The 16,643-nt window shown below is 50.9% G+C and overlaps 8 protein-coding genes across 8 annotated transcripts; 4 read left to right on the forward strand and 4 right to left on the reverse strand.

Annotated features, from left to right (window-relative positions):
* Positions 1-19: 19 nt before the first annotated feature.
* Positions 20-1,726, forward strand: An02g12570 (hypothetical protein; the record flags this gene model as incomplete). Its single annotated transcript, XM_059746696.1, has 6 exons — positions 20-88; positions 311-679; positions 756-887; positions 1,078-1,172; positions 1,197-1,333; positions 1,611-1,726. 6 exons carry the CDS (start codon positions 20-22, stop codon positions 1,724-1,726), a joined length of 918 nt encoding a protein of 305 aa, XP_059603539.1.
* A 770-nt stretch (positions 1,727-2,496) lies between these two features.
* Positions 2,497-4,362, reverse strand: An02g12580 (hypothetical protein; the record flags this gene model as incomplete). The annotated part of the gene is made up of 7 exons (XM_059746697.1): positions 2,497-2,612; positions 2,705-2,816; positions 3,077-3,082; positions 3,349-3,421; positions 3,665-3,720; positions 3,789-3,806; positions 4,357-4,362. 7 exons carry the CDS (start codon positions 4,360-4,362, stop codon positions 2,497-2,499), a joined length of 387 nt encoding a protein of 128 aa, XP_059603540.1.
* Positions 4,363-5,450: 1,088 nt separating this feature from the next.
* On the forward strand, positions 5,451-5,802 carry An02g12590 (uncharacterized protein; the record flags this gene model as incomplete). Its single annotated transcript, XM_059746698.1, has 3 exons — positions 5,451-5,514; positions 5,590-5,640; positions 5,723-5,802. 3 exons carry the CDS (start codon positions 5,451-5,453, stop codon positions 5,800-5,802), a joined length of 195 nt encoding a protein of 64 aa, XP_059603541.1.
* A 591-nt stretch (positions 5,803-6,393) lies between these two features.
* Positions 6,394-8,067, reverse strand: An02g12600 (uncharacterized protein; the record flags this gene model as incomplete). The annotated part of the gene is made up of 6 exons (XM_059746699.1): positions 6,394-6,518; positions 6,583-6,822; positions 6,888-7,289; positions 7,321-7,468; positions 7,529-7,780; positions 8,032-8,067. 6 exons carry the CDS (start codon positions 8,065-8,067, stop codon positions 6,394-6,396), a joined length of 1,203 nt encoding a protein of 400 aa, XP_059603542.1.
* Positions 8,068-8,651: 584 nt separating this feature from the next.
* On the reverse strand, positions 8,652-9,905 carry An02g12610 (uncharacterized protein; the record flags this gene model as incomplete). Its single annotated transcript, XM_001400355.3, has 1 exon — positions 8,652-9,905. The coding sequence occupies one exon, from the start codon at positions 9,903-9,905 to the stop codon at positions 8,652-8,654; it is 1,254 nt and encodes a 417-aa protein (XP_001400392.1).
* Positions 9,906-10,347: 442 nt separating this feature from the next.
* On the forward strand, positions 10,348-10,729 carry An02g12620 (uncharacterized protein; the record flags this gene model as incomplete). The annotated part of the gene is given in 3 exon segments (XM_001400356.1): positions 10,348-10,375; positions 10,472-10,527; positions 10,589-10,729. Coding segments are annotated over 3 exon segments (225 nt in total).
* Positions 10,730-11,098: 369 nt separating this feature from the next.
* On the reverse strand, positions 11,099-12,979 carry An02g12630 (uncharacterized protein; the record flags this gene model as incomplete). Its single annotated transcript, XM_059746700.1, has 4 exons — positions 11,099-11,877; positions 11,974-12,479; positions 12,528-12,690; positions 12,745-12,979. 4 exons carry the CDS (start codon positions 12,977-12,979, stop codon positions 11,099-11,101), a joined length of 1,683 nt encoding a protein of 560 aa, XP_059603543.1.
* An 821-nt stretch (positions 12,980-13,800) lies between these two features.
* On the forward strand, positions 13,801-15,519 carry An02g12640 (uncharacterized protein; the record flags this gene model as incomplete). The annotated part of the gene is made up of 3 exons (XM_059746701.1): positions 13,801-14,505; positions 14,557-14,837; positions 14,889-15,519. The coding sequence occupies 3 exons, from the start codon at positions 13,801-13,803 to the stop codon at positions 15,517-15,519; spliced, it is 1,617 nt and encodes a 538-aa protein (XP_059603544.1).
* Positions 15,520-16,643: the final 1,124 nt, after the last annotated feature.

Consider the following 16,643-nt stretch of genomic DNA (forward strand, 5'->3'; position numbering starts at 1 on the left):
CGAAGAAACGACCTCGAAAATGCGATCACGACCACGGGCGTCCGTGGAGCACCCACTAGATACCGCTAGGCTCGTTCTTGGCTTTCTGGTACCTACAGTAGTGACCAAGACTAGGTAGCTAGTCAGTGGTCACTCCATCGACTCAGCGCGGCAACGGGGCCAATTTCTCCCACTTCACCGACGTTAATTGCGAATACAGTTAGCGGCCCCCAATAATGATACCAATCGCGGTCCCAACTCGCTGAGAGCCTGCCTTTCCTCTTCCCTCCCCCCCACCGGGCGATCGCCCGTGCCAAGCTGTCTCATCGAGGATCCTGGTGAGGGATTTTCTGTCGGCCCTGGTCTGCCCTCGTTCACCCGAGGTTCAAGGATAGCACCTCCATCCATCATCCCAGTCGCGCATCGGACCTCCGCGGTCGAGGTACTTTACTGCAGCGCACATCTCGATCGAATGGAGATGCTCGTGCCAGTCCTGCCGGCACTGCCAGCACCATTGCCAAGAGCACCAAGAAGTGTTGTGTTCAATGGATTGTATTCTACTGCAAAGTATCACACTATCAAGTATACTATTGCTATTGCAGCATTGGCAGTACGACCAATTGCTACGATGATGACGACTAATCAGTTACTACTAGTAGTGGGAGGGTACTTCTTGACCACTGACTACTCGCAGCTACACGTATGTACCTGCCCCCACGGGCGGGAGGAAGCTCCGACTGTTCATCGGAGATCCCAATCGAGTACGAGGATACGAGGTCGTCATTCGTCAACGGGTCAGCCGTCGTCCCCAGCAGCAACAGATGCTGGATATTAACAGCAGCAGCAGCAGCAGCGCAATTTTAGCCCGCTCCAATCACCCTTCCTCAGTAGCTCGATACCAGCCTACAGTAGCTAGCTAGCTAGCTAGGCTGGCTGCGTACGTTTCTAAAACCTCGCCGAGCTCAAACGCTCTGACGACAACCACTAAAAAGCTGCTGCAGGAGCTTTATCGTCCTTACCTTTTTGACACTTCCGGAGAAGACTTGCTTGTATGAGAGATTTTTAACCTCATTTCCATGCCGCGCCCGCGCGCCCCAGCGTGCCACCGTGGCAGCTAACCCACCATCTATGGATGACGCGCAGTGCTTTGCAGAACTGCTTCTGCCCAGTGACCAGCAGAATCCGATAAATGGGTTAGTTTAGTGACTTTGTAGCAGTGCAATGGCACTGGATCATCCCTCCGGGCATTTTGCTGTGCGTATTCTTGGATCGGGTTTAGCCCGAACCCTCCCCGACTCGGGGAATTATTGCCCGTCCATACCTGGGACGACTTGCTGTTGGCCAGTTCTTGGAGGTAAGCTACGGTCGGCGAAATGGGTTAGAACTAGAACTAGACTGCAGTGTTTCGATGCAGAGAGCTATTTTCCGGAGAAATAGCTAGATATCCAGTCTAGATGGACTAGGTAGATAGCAATAGAGCGCGGCAAGCCGGATACTGTTAGTCGCTCCCTGCCTATCATGGACCGACCGTAACAACTGACCTACTAAACTACTGCACCATAGACACTTAACTACCGATAGGGAATAACACCCTGGTGGAAGCGAGAACCCAATAGTTAGTCAGTCGATAGACATGGGACTCCAAAACGACCGGGTCTGGAACGGATATCGGCAGCGTCAGTCAAACCAGAGGAGGGATCCCGAATTCGCAACTGCAACAGCCCGCCAGCTTATCTGTGTCAAATAGCTACTAACTAGCTAACTACATACGTATCCTAGCTACCCCTCCTCGTGCAGCTCACCACAGACCAGACCAGACAAAATAGATTAGTTACTTAGTGATTGCCGGGCTGACAACCCGGGAGGGACGCCATTTGCTCTCCAAATGCGCTCACGCACACAACTCCCCAAGTGCGTTAGCCCCATTAAGTTTGAGTGAATTGAATTGAGTGGGTGGAATCATCATTATCCCTCACTCGGGGCCGTGTGTATGAGTAAATGTCTCGCCTTGTCGGCCTTTCTCCTCGGGATATTCGGCCCTTCCAGTCAAATGAGTAGTCAGGGTCGCCGAAGTCTTGTTTTACTGGTAGGATAATAGTTTAGTTAAGTTGACTGCTAACGGGCTAACTACGCGACACGGGAATCGGCACGGGCGCGCCGTTTGGAGAAAAGACCACCAATCCATCACCCTCCAATCATACATTCGTCCATTTGTTCCATTCAGGCGTTTGACTTTATCCCCTCTGCCTCCTTTTCCATGGTTGCATGTTGTCGGGTATGAACCGTGGTACTGGACCGGTTTTTTCCCAAGTTCAAAGTTGGGTTTTTGTGGGTGTGAAGAATTTTTCCGGAATAGAGTGTCGGGAGTGTGTGATGGATGTAAGGCTGAAGTGAGGGAATTCTTCTGTGGCTTCTTTTGGAGGAGACGTGTCTGATGGAGGGAGGGATGGTTGGGCAGGGATGCACTTCGTAGTGGTGATGTCTCATGTCTATTGGTAGTATTCTGTAGTGATTCATCTATGGACGTTGTGTCTGATACATGTTTAACCCTGTTGCCAGATGCTCGCTCACTATGTAGTTTACTAAACAGCATGGGATCGATGCCAAGGGATCACCAGCATGGATTATTATGTCTAATTATTAAAGTACTTGGACGTTTATATATGTACTTATTTGTGAAGGGTTGGGCACCCCGCAATATATACATACACTCAACACTACATACAATCCATAGGATTATCTCGGTGAACAGTAGTAGAAGTGGTAGGTATACCTGAGACAAAAACCACTGCTTGAGTCTCTGCAATGCAATCTGCTTCAGTCCTGATCCAGTCAACCTGTTTCAGTATATATCCCGTGCCTACGTCCTCCATCCAATACATATGTAGGTACCCCTTCTTGCATCAATCAGAAGTAGGTACCATCGACAATCATACCCAAGTAGCATAAGTATTGATGATCCGACCGTATTCTATCCTATTCCGTCTCATCTCGTCTCCTCTCCATGCATCATTTCATACTATCCTCGACTTACATGCCATGTTTTACATGAAGTTAATTTATCGGATCATTGTCTGATACACCCACATCCACACACCATCATCTATCGAGAAAGGCAAGTTAGTCGAACAGACAGATACTGCAATAGCCACATGGACAAATTATAGACGGAGATTATACGTACATCCAGGAAGTTATTGTATCATATCATTGGAAAGGGGGAGATAATAATCGTGTAGATCGGTATTATTGAGTTTACGAATATGCTATTCGTTTTCTAGATGCGTGAAGAGTAGTCCCTGATTCGGTAGGTAGGTAGTTATGTATACCTGCATATGATGTCAGATGAGGTATTCACTAACTACGTACTACTCTTGTCCGTGAGAGTACGGAGTATGTCTGATGTGATATCCTAATATACTCCGACTCCGTTCGTATGGGTCTGATTCAGAGTTTACGGAACAAGTCGTGAGACAGTAGTTTACTACTTGGCAGGATGATAGAGTTTTCCATGAACCTAAGTAAAATAAGTGAATAAGTACTGAGGAAGTAATTGCCGAGCGAGGATGTCCTGGCTCTATCCCCGTCGGGATAATCCGTAACCATGATGAAGATGATATCAGATCGACAGTTCATCAGGGGCTGCTGGCTGGCTGGCTGGCTGCCTTCTGCCCTGGCTACTTACATTGCCAAGATCGCATTTAAGCGAGCAATCAGAATATCGTTGCTGTAATCGATGAACTGTAGAAAGTATATTGCCATTATACAAACTGAAATCATGAGCTAGCTAAGCTATGGTATATACTTACTTTGTAACTACCCCATCCCTATCACACCAACTATTCCATACAGCCAAGCAACAACAAAAAGCAAAAAACAAATAAGTAACTTAACCCGCCCCTCAAAAACGTGACTCCCTCTTAGGTTAACCTCTTCCCCCTTTCCAAGCCAATAGTCATGCAGATTACTTTGCGCCAAGCGGGAGATGTGCAGCTTCAGCAAGGCTTCTCTTGGCATGTCTATCATCCATCCCTTTTGGATGTGCGAAATTGCCAGGTTGGGATGTGCACAGAACATAGCGAGGCAGTGTATCTTAGGGATGCTAATTATAGAGTGTAATGAAAGGACTTGATTTTGGGGTTGCTGTTGTTATCAGTGTAATGGTTACGAGTTACTTCTCTGGGTGTAGTGTTGACGTTTGTGAAGGTGATGATGATGATGACGGGTGCTGCAGCTTGGCGGGAGTGTTACTATGTCGTTTACTTGGTGTTTTCGCAACAGCAGCAGGAGCATAATAGAGAAAGAAACATGTCTTGGTTCCCTTTGTTTAGTATTTACATTCCATACAACAAAGAACCCAGCCATATACTCACTTACCAGCATACTAAGTAGCATACAAGTAACTACTTACTGAATATAACATTCCCACCAGTTCATTCAAACCAGTTTTACCCCATACCCCATATCACCACCACCAACAACTACTAACTCAACCCCATCTGTTCACGCTCATCCCCCATACCAAACAAACACAAACACAAACAACTAAAAGTTACCCCTTTCTTCCCTCTTATCTCCCCGCCAAGCCCTGCCGTGCATTCCTCCCTTCTTAATTGTTCTTGGCAAAGGGGGGGTTGGTGTCGGAGTCCTGCTGCTTCATGCACCGCCCTCCTCCCCTCCCTCCCTTCTGGGTGTAATGCAGCCAGCGGAGAGGGGACGGGATGAAAATCACATCAGGGGAAAACACAGCCCAGCCCAGCACAGCACAGCCTGAAGTTTGAGTCGCGGGTGATCAACAGGTAAGAAGCGTTAGTTGTTAACCTTCTGCAGGGTTGATCAGATGATACTGCCACTATTAGGTTACAGTATATACTCAATATAGAGTTTCATGGATAAGTTGTTTGTAGGCATCTAAGTAAGTAGCTAACTAGAGTAACTACGGAATAAATTAACGAGGAAGTAGAGAATTGAATAGAACACTTGGCGAAGATAGTGGTCGTCATCACTTTCATGCTGTACTCTGTAGGAATACGTCATACAGCATGAGAATCTGGGTAGATGCATGTTGTATGTATGGTAAGAAATGAGATGGAATAGTTACTTACGGTAGATACTGATGGGGAGATGGATGGTGTTACACGATATTTTAATTTCCTTCCTACATACATACATACAAACATACATACATCTGCGTACATTTCGCTATACCCCAACCTCATTCGACTCTGTCTAAGAAACAAACAGACCTATCTCAAATGTAACAAGAGATTAGAAGAGTAAAGTTAGTATGGCAAGCGAATCACCTCCCACCACGAATCCTTCCATCCAACCAACCAACTAACTAACTCTAACTCTAATCTCTGCTCTGCATATTCATCCATCAATCACCACCACCTTCTCCCCATCTCATGTAAATGTACATGCACAGTAACCGTACCCAGCCTCTTACAATATTTTCCTTCGTGCATTGCATGACGTTACAACTTTCCAAATACTATCGTAGATGGGTAGATGAAGTGAGACGGACTCTTGGCGGTATGGAATGTGCATTGCAGTATGTATGTATGCAGGTATGCCGTAGTGATGGGTGATGATGATGATGATTTCTAGCCATTCTAGCCTGCTTCTGGTCCCTTGGTCTGAATCTGGATTGCTGGGCTGGTACTTGGCTATAGTTTTGAGTTTTGGCTTGCTTGGGGTGGTGCTGTCATGTTGTGCCATTTGGTTGTAGTTTGGCTGTAAGGTGCGGTGAAGTCGGTGATGTTGGCGGTGGATGGGTCAGATGGTGGTGCTTTGAGGCGGTGGAATGGAGGAATTGGGTAAATTATAGTGAGTTACGGTTGTGGATGACATAGAGGTTTTACTGTAGTTTTCCATTAGTTGAGAATTGGTGGTTCTATGAAGTGTTCTAGTATGGTCGAATTCTTTAGTTTGTGTAGTAAATATATATCGAGCCTAAATGTGCACCGGTATATATACAATCCCAACATACACCTAAACGGATTCAAGTTTGCGCAAGCGTTTATATATTAATGGTCTTGCATATGTTCAAACGCTTCTAGGCCATATATATATACCTCGATAGTTCTCACTACCGCTCAGCATGTGCACGGTGACCCCCGGTTCTATACCAAAGCTGCCAATGGAACGGTGTCACTGAGATGCCCACGATGCGACTAAATAGAAACCACCATATCTGAGGACTCCCCGCGAGACTTATCATGTTGTTCGCGTTATCATCCGAGTCAGAATATCGATCGAGCATGGCTGAAACTCGATGCTCTGATATCGAAGCTCCATGGGAACAAGCGTATACCACTGACATTGCAGCATGTATGCCGCCATGATGTTCGGCCAAGGTTGACTAACCAGGTCGACGAGCATCCAATTACAGCCAGATGACCTGTAATCGCATCAAGTCGTCACCATGGCACGACGGTCCGACCAAGCATTGTCGCTGGGGTTGTCTTGAAACACAGCCCAGACTGGCATCATCTCAAGGACACCAGCATCCATCATGACAATTAATCCCAGCGAAACTGAAAGTGAACTAAAATTTAATCCTCATCCCCACCGAACAAGGCACCATCGCCCCCGGCATACTCCTCTCAATAGCAAACTTAGCCCTCCAACCAGAGCAATGACCGGGAAGAATAACCGCAGGATCCAACCTCTTCAGATCCCTAACCGTGCTCTCCATCTGCGACGTCTCACTAGTAGCAAGGTGAAAGCCCCCGACGATAGCATGCAGGGGAACCTCACCGTCCAGCGAATCCACCGCATGTTGCGCACAATTGACCACCCCGGCGTGACTGCACGCCGTGAACATGACGATGCCCTTGTCTGAATACAGTCAGCGTTACCCAAGCATAGCTATCATCAAATATGAATCGAATCGGATAGCATACCATTAAGCCTACACATCAAAAACCTCTCATCAGCAATCCCCTCATCCGAGAACCAGTCCTTTTCTTCCGCATCGAACCGCATCCCCCCCTTCAACCCATGCTCATACCCCGTCCGTCGAGGAATCTCCCCCGATATGAAGAAAAGGTCGTCCAGGACGGTATGCGCATCAGCGTGTTTCTGCACCACGCCTCCGGCGGCTTCTAGCTCCTCGAAGCTGGGATCAGCCTGCAATGATATGATATTATTTCCGATAGCCATGCCTCTGTAATCTGGTCGATCGGGATGGAGATCAACTATTGTCGCAGAGGAATTTCCCCCGGCCTTCTTCTTAGCATCCGTAATCATCTCAATAGCCCTTTGAAGACCACCTGCATTAACCCACTTAGCACACACCAAGCCCACTACACCATGATAACAGAAAGAGTAACGTACCAGAATGATCCCGATGCCAATGCGACAACTGCACGACCTCCACACTCGCCAAATCTGGCCGTAGGCGCTTAACATTCCTCTCCCAGGCGTCGCCTTCAGGTCCGGCGTCGAAGAGGATCGTGTGCTGTTTGTTGTCTTTTGTTGCTGTCTGGATAATTCTCTTAGCTTGCATCACTCATCTCAAGATCCAAGGGGAGGAGGGGCATACCACAAGAATCGACAACTCATGCGCAGAGCAGCATATATCCTCCATTTGAAGTTCCTTGTGCGCATCTCCGCGGTCGTGGATATCATGTGGAGAGGATGTTGCCAGTGTGCGCATTAGACCTGTCACTTCTACTGTGTCTGGGGGGACGGGGGACATGGGGTCCAGGTCATTGTCGATGAGGATGGTGGCTTCGAGGGAGTCGAGGTCTACGAGGGATGAAGCGGACATCTTCGATGTAATTTTCTGTTTGTACTTTATGGGGGTGTTTAGTGGGATGGATGGGTGTTGGGGTTGAGCGGGATGTGGGGAGAGGGGATTGTAGTTAGAAGATGTTCACCACATAGGGTAGTTACTAGTCGGAGGTTTTGTTTCGTTTGAGGGGATGTAGCATCAAAGAATGATAGTCATAGTAAGCTGTGATGAGGTTGAATGGTTGTTGGAGGCTTATCTCAGGTGACGTGCAGGTGACGCTTTGGTGCCTCAGGCTGCGGTAAGATTCTCACCAAATGCAGTTTGAATGAATCAGTGTATATCAACATATCTACGGAGTAATTACTATACGTTAAGGGATATAGATAGCGATAGATACTTCTGGAATGATTATGACGGTTCAAGCCTAGTATGTGCTAGTGTGGCACGGCCTGGACTTACACCGACTCTTCTACTTCCACTCCTCTACTCCGTACTCTGCAACTCAGTAAATCATGCTCATAGCTATGCACATCATTCGTTTAAACGTTATATACATCACGGGCAGTAACATGTTGTGATCAGCAAAGGGCAAGGCTCGTGTCTACTTCTAAGCCCCCAACGCATATCGCTGATAGGGCAACATCAAAGCTCAAAGCAAACCACTGCTTCTATCCAAGGGGCGATGACACCTCCCGGCAGATGAACAGCCAAGTTTCATCAGGCGCGTGCTCTGGCTGGTTTAGGAAACTCGTCTTCAAAGTTCTCCTGCCGGCCACATGCAGACCGGACGCGGTCAGTCTGGGCCTGACACGTTTAGACGACCATGCATCCAGCTCTTGCCACGCGAGAAGTCACTGCCGTTGCACCGAGGCGACAAAATGGGAATAGGGGATGGGCGAGGTAAGAATGTGACCAAAAAGCCCCGACGCGTCTACAGACCGGTTTTGCCCAAGACGTCGGCAAGCTTGTCAACATCGTCGTCCTTCTTCTGGGAAACCTTTTCGTTCTCCGCCTGCTCGTCGTCCTTGACAAGCTTCTCGGCCTTCTCTTCCTCTTCCTCCTCTTCTTCCTCCTCCTCCTCCTCCTCGCTCTCCTCCTCCTCGAGTTCGTCCAGCTCGTCGACACCCCACATATCCTCCGGGTCATCATCCTGGCCGTGCTCCTCCTGACGGGCCTCCAGAATCTCGCGCAGTTCCGTCACGTTGTTGTCATCCTCGTTGAAGATGTTGCCGTTCAGCTCAATGCGACGCAAGGCAGGAAGAGCAGTCTTGGTGGCGTGCAGGAACTGCTTGACACCCTCGGCGGTGATCTCGTTGTACTGCAGACGCAGCGTCTGGACCTTCTGATTCTTGGCCTCAGCCAGAGCCTGAGCGACCTTGACGCCACCACGGCCCGACAGCAAGCAGTCACTGACACCGAGCTCACGGAGAGAGGGCCAGCTGGAGACTACACCAGCCAGGGCGGTGGAGCCCATGATGGTGAAAGTGTTGTCCTGCAAGTCGAGCACCTCCAAAGCAGAGCAGTGGCGAAGACCATCCTTCAGCAGCATAGAGATACCCTCCTGACGGATACCGTTCTGTGTCATCTTGACGGAGCGCATGCCGACAGCGTGCACCTCATAGGCACGTGCCCAAGCCGCCATACTGCCGTTCTCCAAGCGATTGCGACCGCAGACGATGCTCTCGAGAAGAGGGACCTCCTTGCCCTCCTTACGGGCCTCCTCCTTGCGCTGAGCCAGCTCCGTGAGTGCCTTCGCAATGTTCGAACCAGCCTCGGGACCCATGCCGTTGTTGTTGAGGATCAGGTGGCGGAGCGGGGTGTGGCGAGCGAGGAAGTCGACGAGGGGCTTCTGGGTGTTGGCGCCGAAGGCATTGTCGGAGAGGTTGACGGTGTGAAGGGTCGTGATTTCGAGAAGGGCATTGAGGAGGAATGTCAGAGCGTCGGGGATTTCGCTCAGCAGACGAGAGGTGAAGATGTCGGCAAGTTCAGCCACTTCGAGGCTCTTTTGTGTAGAAAGCACAGCGGCGAGACGCTCGCAAGCAGGCACACCCAGAGTGTTTCCTCCGAAGCGGATCTCAGTGTAGTCGGTGGCTTCGAGAAGAGGCTTGATATGGGACTCGATATCCTCAGCGGTATCGAGCTTGAGGCCTTTGCCCTCGATAGAGAAGACCTTGGGAGGGGCCATGGTGGGGTAAATTTCAGGGGTAGGAATTGCACAGTGCGATGCGGAAAAGGTGCAAAAGAATCAAAGTAGCAGGACTCGATGGAGGTCCAGGTAAACAACGGCTGAACAGTAGCAGGAAAAGCAAAGACAATGAGCGTGGGAGGCAATGCGACCGTGGAGGGGCAAAAAGTGAAGAAGAAGAAAGACTTGAAGCAGCGGGCCGTGATGCAGCATTCCCCTGACAACCCAATTATTTCCGTTTGTTCCCATAAATTTTCCCCGACCGCCGCTCCGGCCGCCCGCAGGCACCATTTCCGCCGTTTCCGGGCAATCGCATCATTATTCAGCATCTTTTCGTCTTGCTCAGCCTCCGACTGCTGTTCGTTTTCGTCGTCAATCCTGTCGCTCTCTGCCCATTGTCATTCACTGAGCCTATTGCTTCATTTCAATTCCATTCCTCATCATGTCGTGGCTGTCCGGTTCCTCTAACAGTACGTATTCCCATCCATGCTCGCCGCAGGATCCATACCTCTTGCCTCGCTAGTATATCGGAGTGACTCAAGGCTGACAATCTTTTTTGATAATAGCTGANAAGGCTGCTGCCCCTGCTCCTGCCGAGTCGGCACCTGCGGAAAAGCCCAAGGTATGCCCATTGCCCACACGACACCGAGATAGCCCAGAATGTCCGACTGACCGAGTCACAGCCATGCTGCGTTTGCAAGACCGAAAAGACCGCCCGCGATGACTGCATGCTCTTCTCCAAGACCGACGATCCCACACAGGAGTGCAAGCCTCTGATTGAGCAGTACAAGGCCTGCATGGCTGGCTATGGCTTCAAGGTCTAAGTTGCACTATACCCGACTGCTGCCGGGACAGCTGCACAATGAGGATGATACATAGAGTTCAGCGCATGCAAATATTGGTGTTCGGTTATGGGTTTATTCTGGGTTACATGTATTGTATAGGTCATTTTCGACGTCTATAGGTGGAGCATCTCCCTTCTTGTGCAATAAATGTATATTATCTATGTCATCATGTTCTGGGAATATTGTATGGATCGAAGGCTTAAGCAACCGCTTTTATCTCCACCAGGCGCAAGAAGCATAACTCGCAGTCTATCGCCGATAAGATCTGCCCAGGGCAGTCCCGAACATCAAAATGGGTATCACGAGAGAATCAAGTAGACTATGAAAGGAAATCACCGCCCAGCAACCTCACTGGTTCTTCTTCTCCGTCTCCTCGGCTGCCTTTTGGTCGATTTTGCGGCACTGCTGGATCAGCTTCCAGAAACACCACAGATACGCAATTCCAAATCCTCCAGCACCGATGAGGGCATTCAGCACCACCCACAGATCCGGCTTGCCAGGAGGGGGCGCCACGAAGGCTTCCAGGACATGCCATGCGATCATAGCAAGGTAAAAGCAGGCATGCAAAAGCTTGGTCAGCACATGAAGCTCGGCACCGGAGGTGGTGTCCTCCAAGGAGGCGCGGCGGCGGAATGTTCCCAGCGACGTTGGAGGGAGCCCCAATAGGTAGGCCCAAAGCAGAGTCAAGACGAAGTAGGGGATTCGAAGTTCGTCACGCTGCAGGAGAGGATACATGGTCCACGAGCCAAGCATATTGGCCCAGCCCACCCAAGCCCGGGTCTCTTTACTTAGGCCGCCATCTCCAGCCAGGAGAAGAGTCATGGGGAGCAAGGGAAGGAGAACGCTCTTCTCATGCACCTGGAACGAGAACAAGAAGAAGCCCCACGCTACACTTGACAAGGCTGGGAGGAGTAGCGAGGCGCGCGGGTGACGGAAGATGATGGCGCACGGGACGGCAATGGATGCCAGCGTCGCTCCAAGGGACATGCGCTGGAGCAGAGTGGCCTCGAATCGGTGGAGTTTGTAGAACGTATGGATGGCACACCACGCATTCGCGACCTTGTCCTCGAACAGACCACGAGCAAAGGGGAAGACGCGGTGGATAATTTGAGTCAGCTGGAAGATGACTGCATAAAGCATTGAGCTCTTGTCCAGCTCGATCGGGAGAATCTGCAAAAGCGGAGGTGCAGGGGCAAATGCCAGAGTTGCTTGCGCCTCGATACCAATCGCTCCAATGAGCATTGGAGCAAGCAGGACAGCAAATGCAACAAGGGTGACAAGAGAAATGGAGATGAGACGGAGGAACCGGATCTTGGGAAAGATGCAGACACCAAGAAGGAAGGCGAACATAACCGGAGCATAGTACAGGGCCATCTGCTTGAAACCCAGAGCACCCACGAAGAAGATGCAGGCCCATAGCATGCGTCCAGCCAGAATGGCATCCAAGCTCGCAACAACCAGTCCCAGCATCACCGTGTTATATTGGAAATGACCGTGGTCAATGAGAATAGTCGCCGGCTGTAGGAGGATCGCAGTGAGGGCAATTGAAGCAGACCAAACCGGAACGCTCTGCATGCGGGTGAAGCGGCGCAGGAAGGTAACGACGGCCGGGATGTAGACAAGGTATTCCGAAGCAATCACAGTTCCGCGCATGAACACCTTCAACAAGGGATCTTCTATGCCACGGGATTGGTCCAGGGCAAACCATGCGGGGTCAAAGAGAGAACCACTAGCCAGTCAGTCTAAACCACCACAAATTCAAGCACTCATGACGTACAGTTTTCCAAGCAACCAGCTGTGGTATGCAGTCAACGGCGGGTAGTCCAACCCCCAGTATTGCAGATCGTACAAGTACCATTTTGAAATGGGTAGATGAGTCGTGATCTCCATCCAATGCCTCTGTGCTTCAAAGTCACCATGCATAGGGGGTACTCCGAAGCCTGTGACTGTTAGTGTGTGACGCCTGGTATAGGAGATAGCAGTGATTCGCGTACCAGAATATCCCCACAAACTGACAGCCCAGCGAAACAAACCCACTGCCATCAATATCAAGGGTAGTACGAGCCATTGTGAGACACCAGCGCGAGCAGACCAGAGAAAAGACACCAATGGGAAAGCTGGGGAGGCCTTCCCTCCAACGTCAACAATGAGGGAATTGTTAGAGCCGGCGAAAGACGAGGGAAGCTTTCTCTTCTTCCGCGGACGGTAAGAGGACGGAGGAGGCGCCATGATTCACAAGCAATGGACCAAATCACGAGAGTTCCATTGACTGCGCGTAGATGTCAAGCAGCCGTGACAGGTCTAAAGGAATGACAGGTAGTTGGAGTCGATAGTTAGTGGACTGGCTGGAGGTGGTTGACTGCGGAGGGACACTCTGGTTCCAACGGTCTGCCGGTGGACCAATGAGAGGCCCGGTCGGAGTCGGGCCAAGTCAAGTTAGTCTCCTAGCCAGTTCCCCACTTAGTTCCTGAGCTAGTGCAGCTGCAGCAGGCGGTAGGGGATGTTGATTTTTTTCTGCCAGCCTCCAAATTTTTTTTGCGTTTAGTCGCCTTATCAGAGCTGCTCCCCCAGCTAGGAATTTTCTTCTTCCTTCATTCCTGTCCTACTCTTCCCCTTCACCTTTTTCCATCATTTTTTATCACTCTTCTTCACTTGGTTGTCTTTTCAACTAAGTGTTCTATCTCTTTTCATTGCATATCTAACGGTACGCTTCAACAGACACTCTGTGGGCTTCTTGCATTGAGGGCTGTGGGCTGTAGCATACTACATCTATTCTGTGGGATCTGTGGGATACTCTCGTGGGTTTCATATCATAGACGGTAGCTTCCCTGTCGTCTCGTGTGGGCTTAGACACTGTCGTTGTGGGTTACCTGTGGGTATTTGAAAATTTCCATTACAAATCGGGTGATTGTGGGATTATAAGATCTGCCGCACATTCCTAGCTTTTCACTGTATACTTGCTTAGTTTACAGTTTCTTTGGTTCGTCTCTTTCCTTCCTGTCACTCTGTTTGTTTTCCCCTATACTAATTCCTATCCCTTTCAGATCAAAATGTCCAAGACCAAGTCCGTTACCAAGAAGGGCTCTGAGAAGCCGGTTGACAAGACCCTTAGCAAGGTCAAGTCTGCTGGTGTGACCAAGTCCTCCCAGTCCCCCAAGGCCAAGAGCAAGCAGATTGCTCGTGAGGTTGCCTCCAAGGAGAAGAAGGACAAGAAGAAGAAGAAGGAGCCTACTCCCAGCGACTCTTCCGAGTCCGAGTCCGACAGCGACGAGGAGATGGCCTCCGACTCCAGCTCCAGCAGCGAGAGTGAGGACGAGAAGCCCGCCAAGAAGACTGAGAAGAAGGGCAAGAAGGTTGAGTCCGAGTCCGAGTCTTCCGAGTCTGAGTCTGAGTCCGACTCTGACAGCGATGAGGAGATGAACGACGCCTCTAGCAGCGAGAGCGAGGAGGAGGAGAAGCCTGCCAAGAAGACCAAGGAGGAGCCCAAGAAGGCTGCCAAGAAGGCTGAGTCCAGCGACTCTGAGTCTGAGTCTTCTGACTCTGACTCCGAGTCCGAGGATGAGAAGCCTGCTAAGAAGGAGACCAAGAAGGCTGAGTCCGAGTCTGAGTCTTCCGACTCTGACTCTGACTCCTCCTCTGAGGAGGAGGCCCCCAAGAAGGCCGCCAAGAAGGAGTCCAGCGACAGCGACTCTGACTCCGACTCCGACTCTGACTCTGAGAGCGAGGAGGAGACCAAGGAGAAGAAGGCCGAGAAGGTATGCTGATTCATTCCTTTCATTCAAGTCTTATGCTAACGACCACAGGAGTCTTCCGACTCTTCTGACTCCGACTCCTCCGACTCCGACTCTGACTCCGAGTCTGAGGAGAGCGAGAAGCCCTCCAAGAAGCGTAAGGCTGAGGAGGAGACCTCCGCTACCCCCAAGAAGTCCAAGACTGAGGATCCTGCTCCTGGTGCTTCTGCCAACCTGTTCGTCGGTAACCTGTCCTGGAACGTCGATGAGGCTTGGCTCCAGTCCGAGTTCGAGAGCTTCGGTGAGCTCTCCGGTGTTCGTATCATGACTGAGCGTGACACTGGCCGCTCTCGTGGGTGAGTACAGTCTTTGTCCATAACTATCGAGCAACTGCTAACCCCTTCCAGTTTCGGTTACGTTGAGTACACCAACGCTGTCGATGCCGCCAAGGCCTTCGAGGCCAAGAAGGGTGCTGAGATCGACGGACGTGTGATCAACCTGGACTATGCCACTGGCCGTCCCGCCAACAAGGACCAGCAGGGTGGTTTCAAGGACCGCGCCAACGCTCGTGCCCGTTCCTTCGGTGACCAGGCCAGCCCCGAGAGTGACACCCTCTTCGTCGGCAACCTTCCCTTCGATGCCAACGAGGACTCGGTCGGCGAGCTGTTCGGTGAGAAGGGTAGCATCCTCGGCATCCGCCTGCCCACCGACCCCGACTCTGGCCGCCCCAAGGGCTTCGGCTACGTCCAGTACTCCTCTGTCGACGAGGCCCGCGCTGCCTTCAACGAGCTCCAGGGTGCTGACCTGCTCGGACGCCCGGTGCGTCTGGACTTCAGCACTCCCCGTGCCAACAACGGCGGCGGCGGTGGTGGTCGCGGTGGTGGCCGTGGCGGCTTCGGCGGTCGTGGCGGTGGTCGTGGTGGCTTCGGTGATCGTGGTGGCCGTGGCCGTGGTGGCTTCGGTGGCCGCGGTGGTGGTGCCCCCAACAAGGCTCGTGGTGGTATCCCCGAGTACAAGGGCACCAAGGTCACTTTCTAAGTCAATTTGTAAAAGTACTAACCGACGTATACCGATGTTTTTCTAGAATCTTTGTTTTGGGCAATGGGTTATGGTTTCCGGGGTTGTGTTATTATTCATCACTGTTTCTGGTACCCCAAAAGTTGTCTGCATTTGTCTCATCACGTCAAGCAAGCAAGCAAGCTAGCTAGCTAGCTATCTGCCTGTTTATCTAGGTAGCATACCAATTTAATGAATGGCTATGACCAGAATGATTCACGTTTCTTTTTCTTCTTCTCATTCTTTGTTTGGGTGAAATTGGTGGCACGGATCGACCAGATCTGCTGCGAGTGCGTGATGGTGGGCCTATCAGCGGGTCGAGGCAGCGGGGGACAAGTCAGCTGTGCAGTGGGAAAGGCTGTTTGAGGGTCGGATGATGGACCAGCCCTCGTGCTCGCCTCCCCCTTCTTATTCTCCCCGTCTCGCTTGTTGCTCGGGTCTATCGTTGTCCTGGATTATCCCGTTCAACCTGAGGGAATAGAAAGAAGCAGCAGCAGGTATCTTCTGGTCGAGCTTCAGGTTGGAGGCTGGAGACTGACAGGGAACCTAAACCGCCAATTTCATCGATGTTTCTTCACGGCAACTGCCAGCATCCACTTGCAAACTTAACTACTTACTACTAAGTACTGATAAGATAATCTTAACGGATCCTCCCTCATCATCCATTCAAACTGTTGCATCCCAACCCCGCCCTTTCTGACCGCTCAGCGTACGAGCTGAACGGTCCGCTTGCATTCCCCGTGGTCTGAGGATTGACTGACCGTGTGTTGCCTGCCTGCTCACTCATCTCATCTCATCACCGCTGCTTCTTCTACCTTCTATTTCTGCCTTCTTATTTATTCTTTACCTACTCTCTACTGCTCTCCTCCCATCCCCGCCTCGTCAGTCTCTCCCGTTATCCTTTCTCTTCCCATCATGCAACCCAACCACTATGACCTACTGGGTCAGGTGCACGATGACCCTCGATCGGTCGGGCGACTGACGCGAGACGCCCATCAGCCGCCGTCGCGCGAGCCTCACGCCTTCCAGCAGTCCCGGTCGCCTGCTGCTGTTGCGCCCACGAGATCCGAAGGTGCGTCATCCTGGTTTTCTCCAGATATTTGCCC

This window comes from Aspergillus niger (genome assembly GCF_000002855.4).
Source record: "Aspergillus niger supercontig An02".
Taxonomy (NCBI): Eukaryota; Fungi; Ascomycota; class Eurotiomycetes; order Eurotiales; family Aspergillaceae; genus Aspergillus; species Aspergillus niger.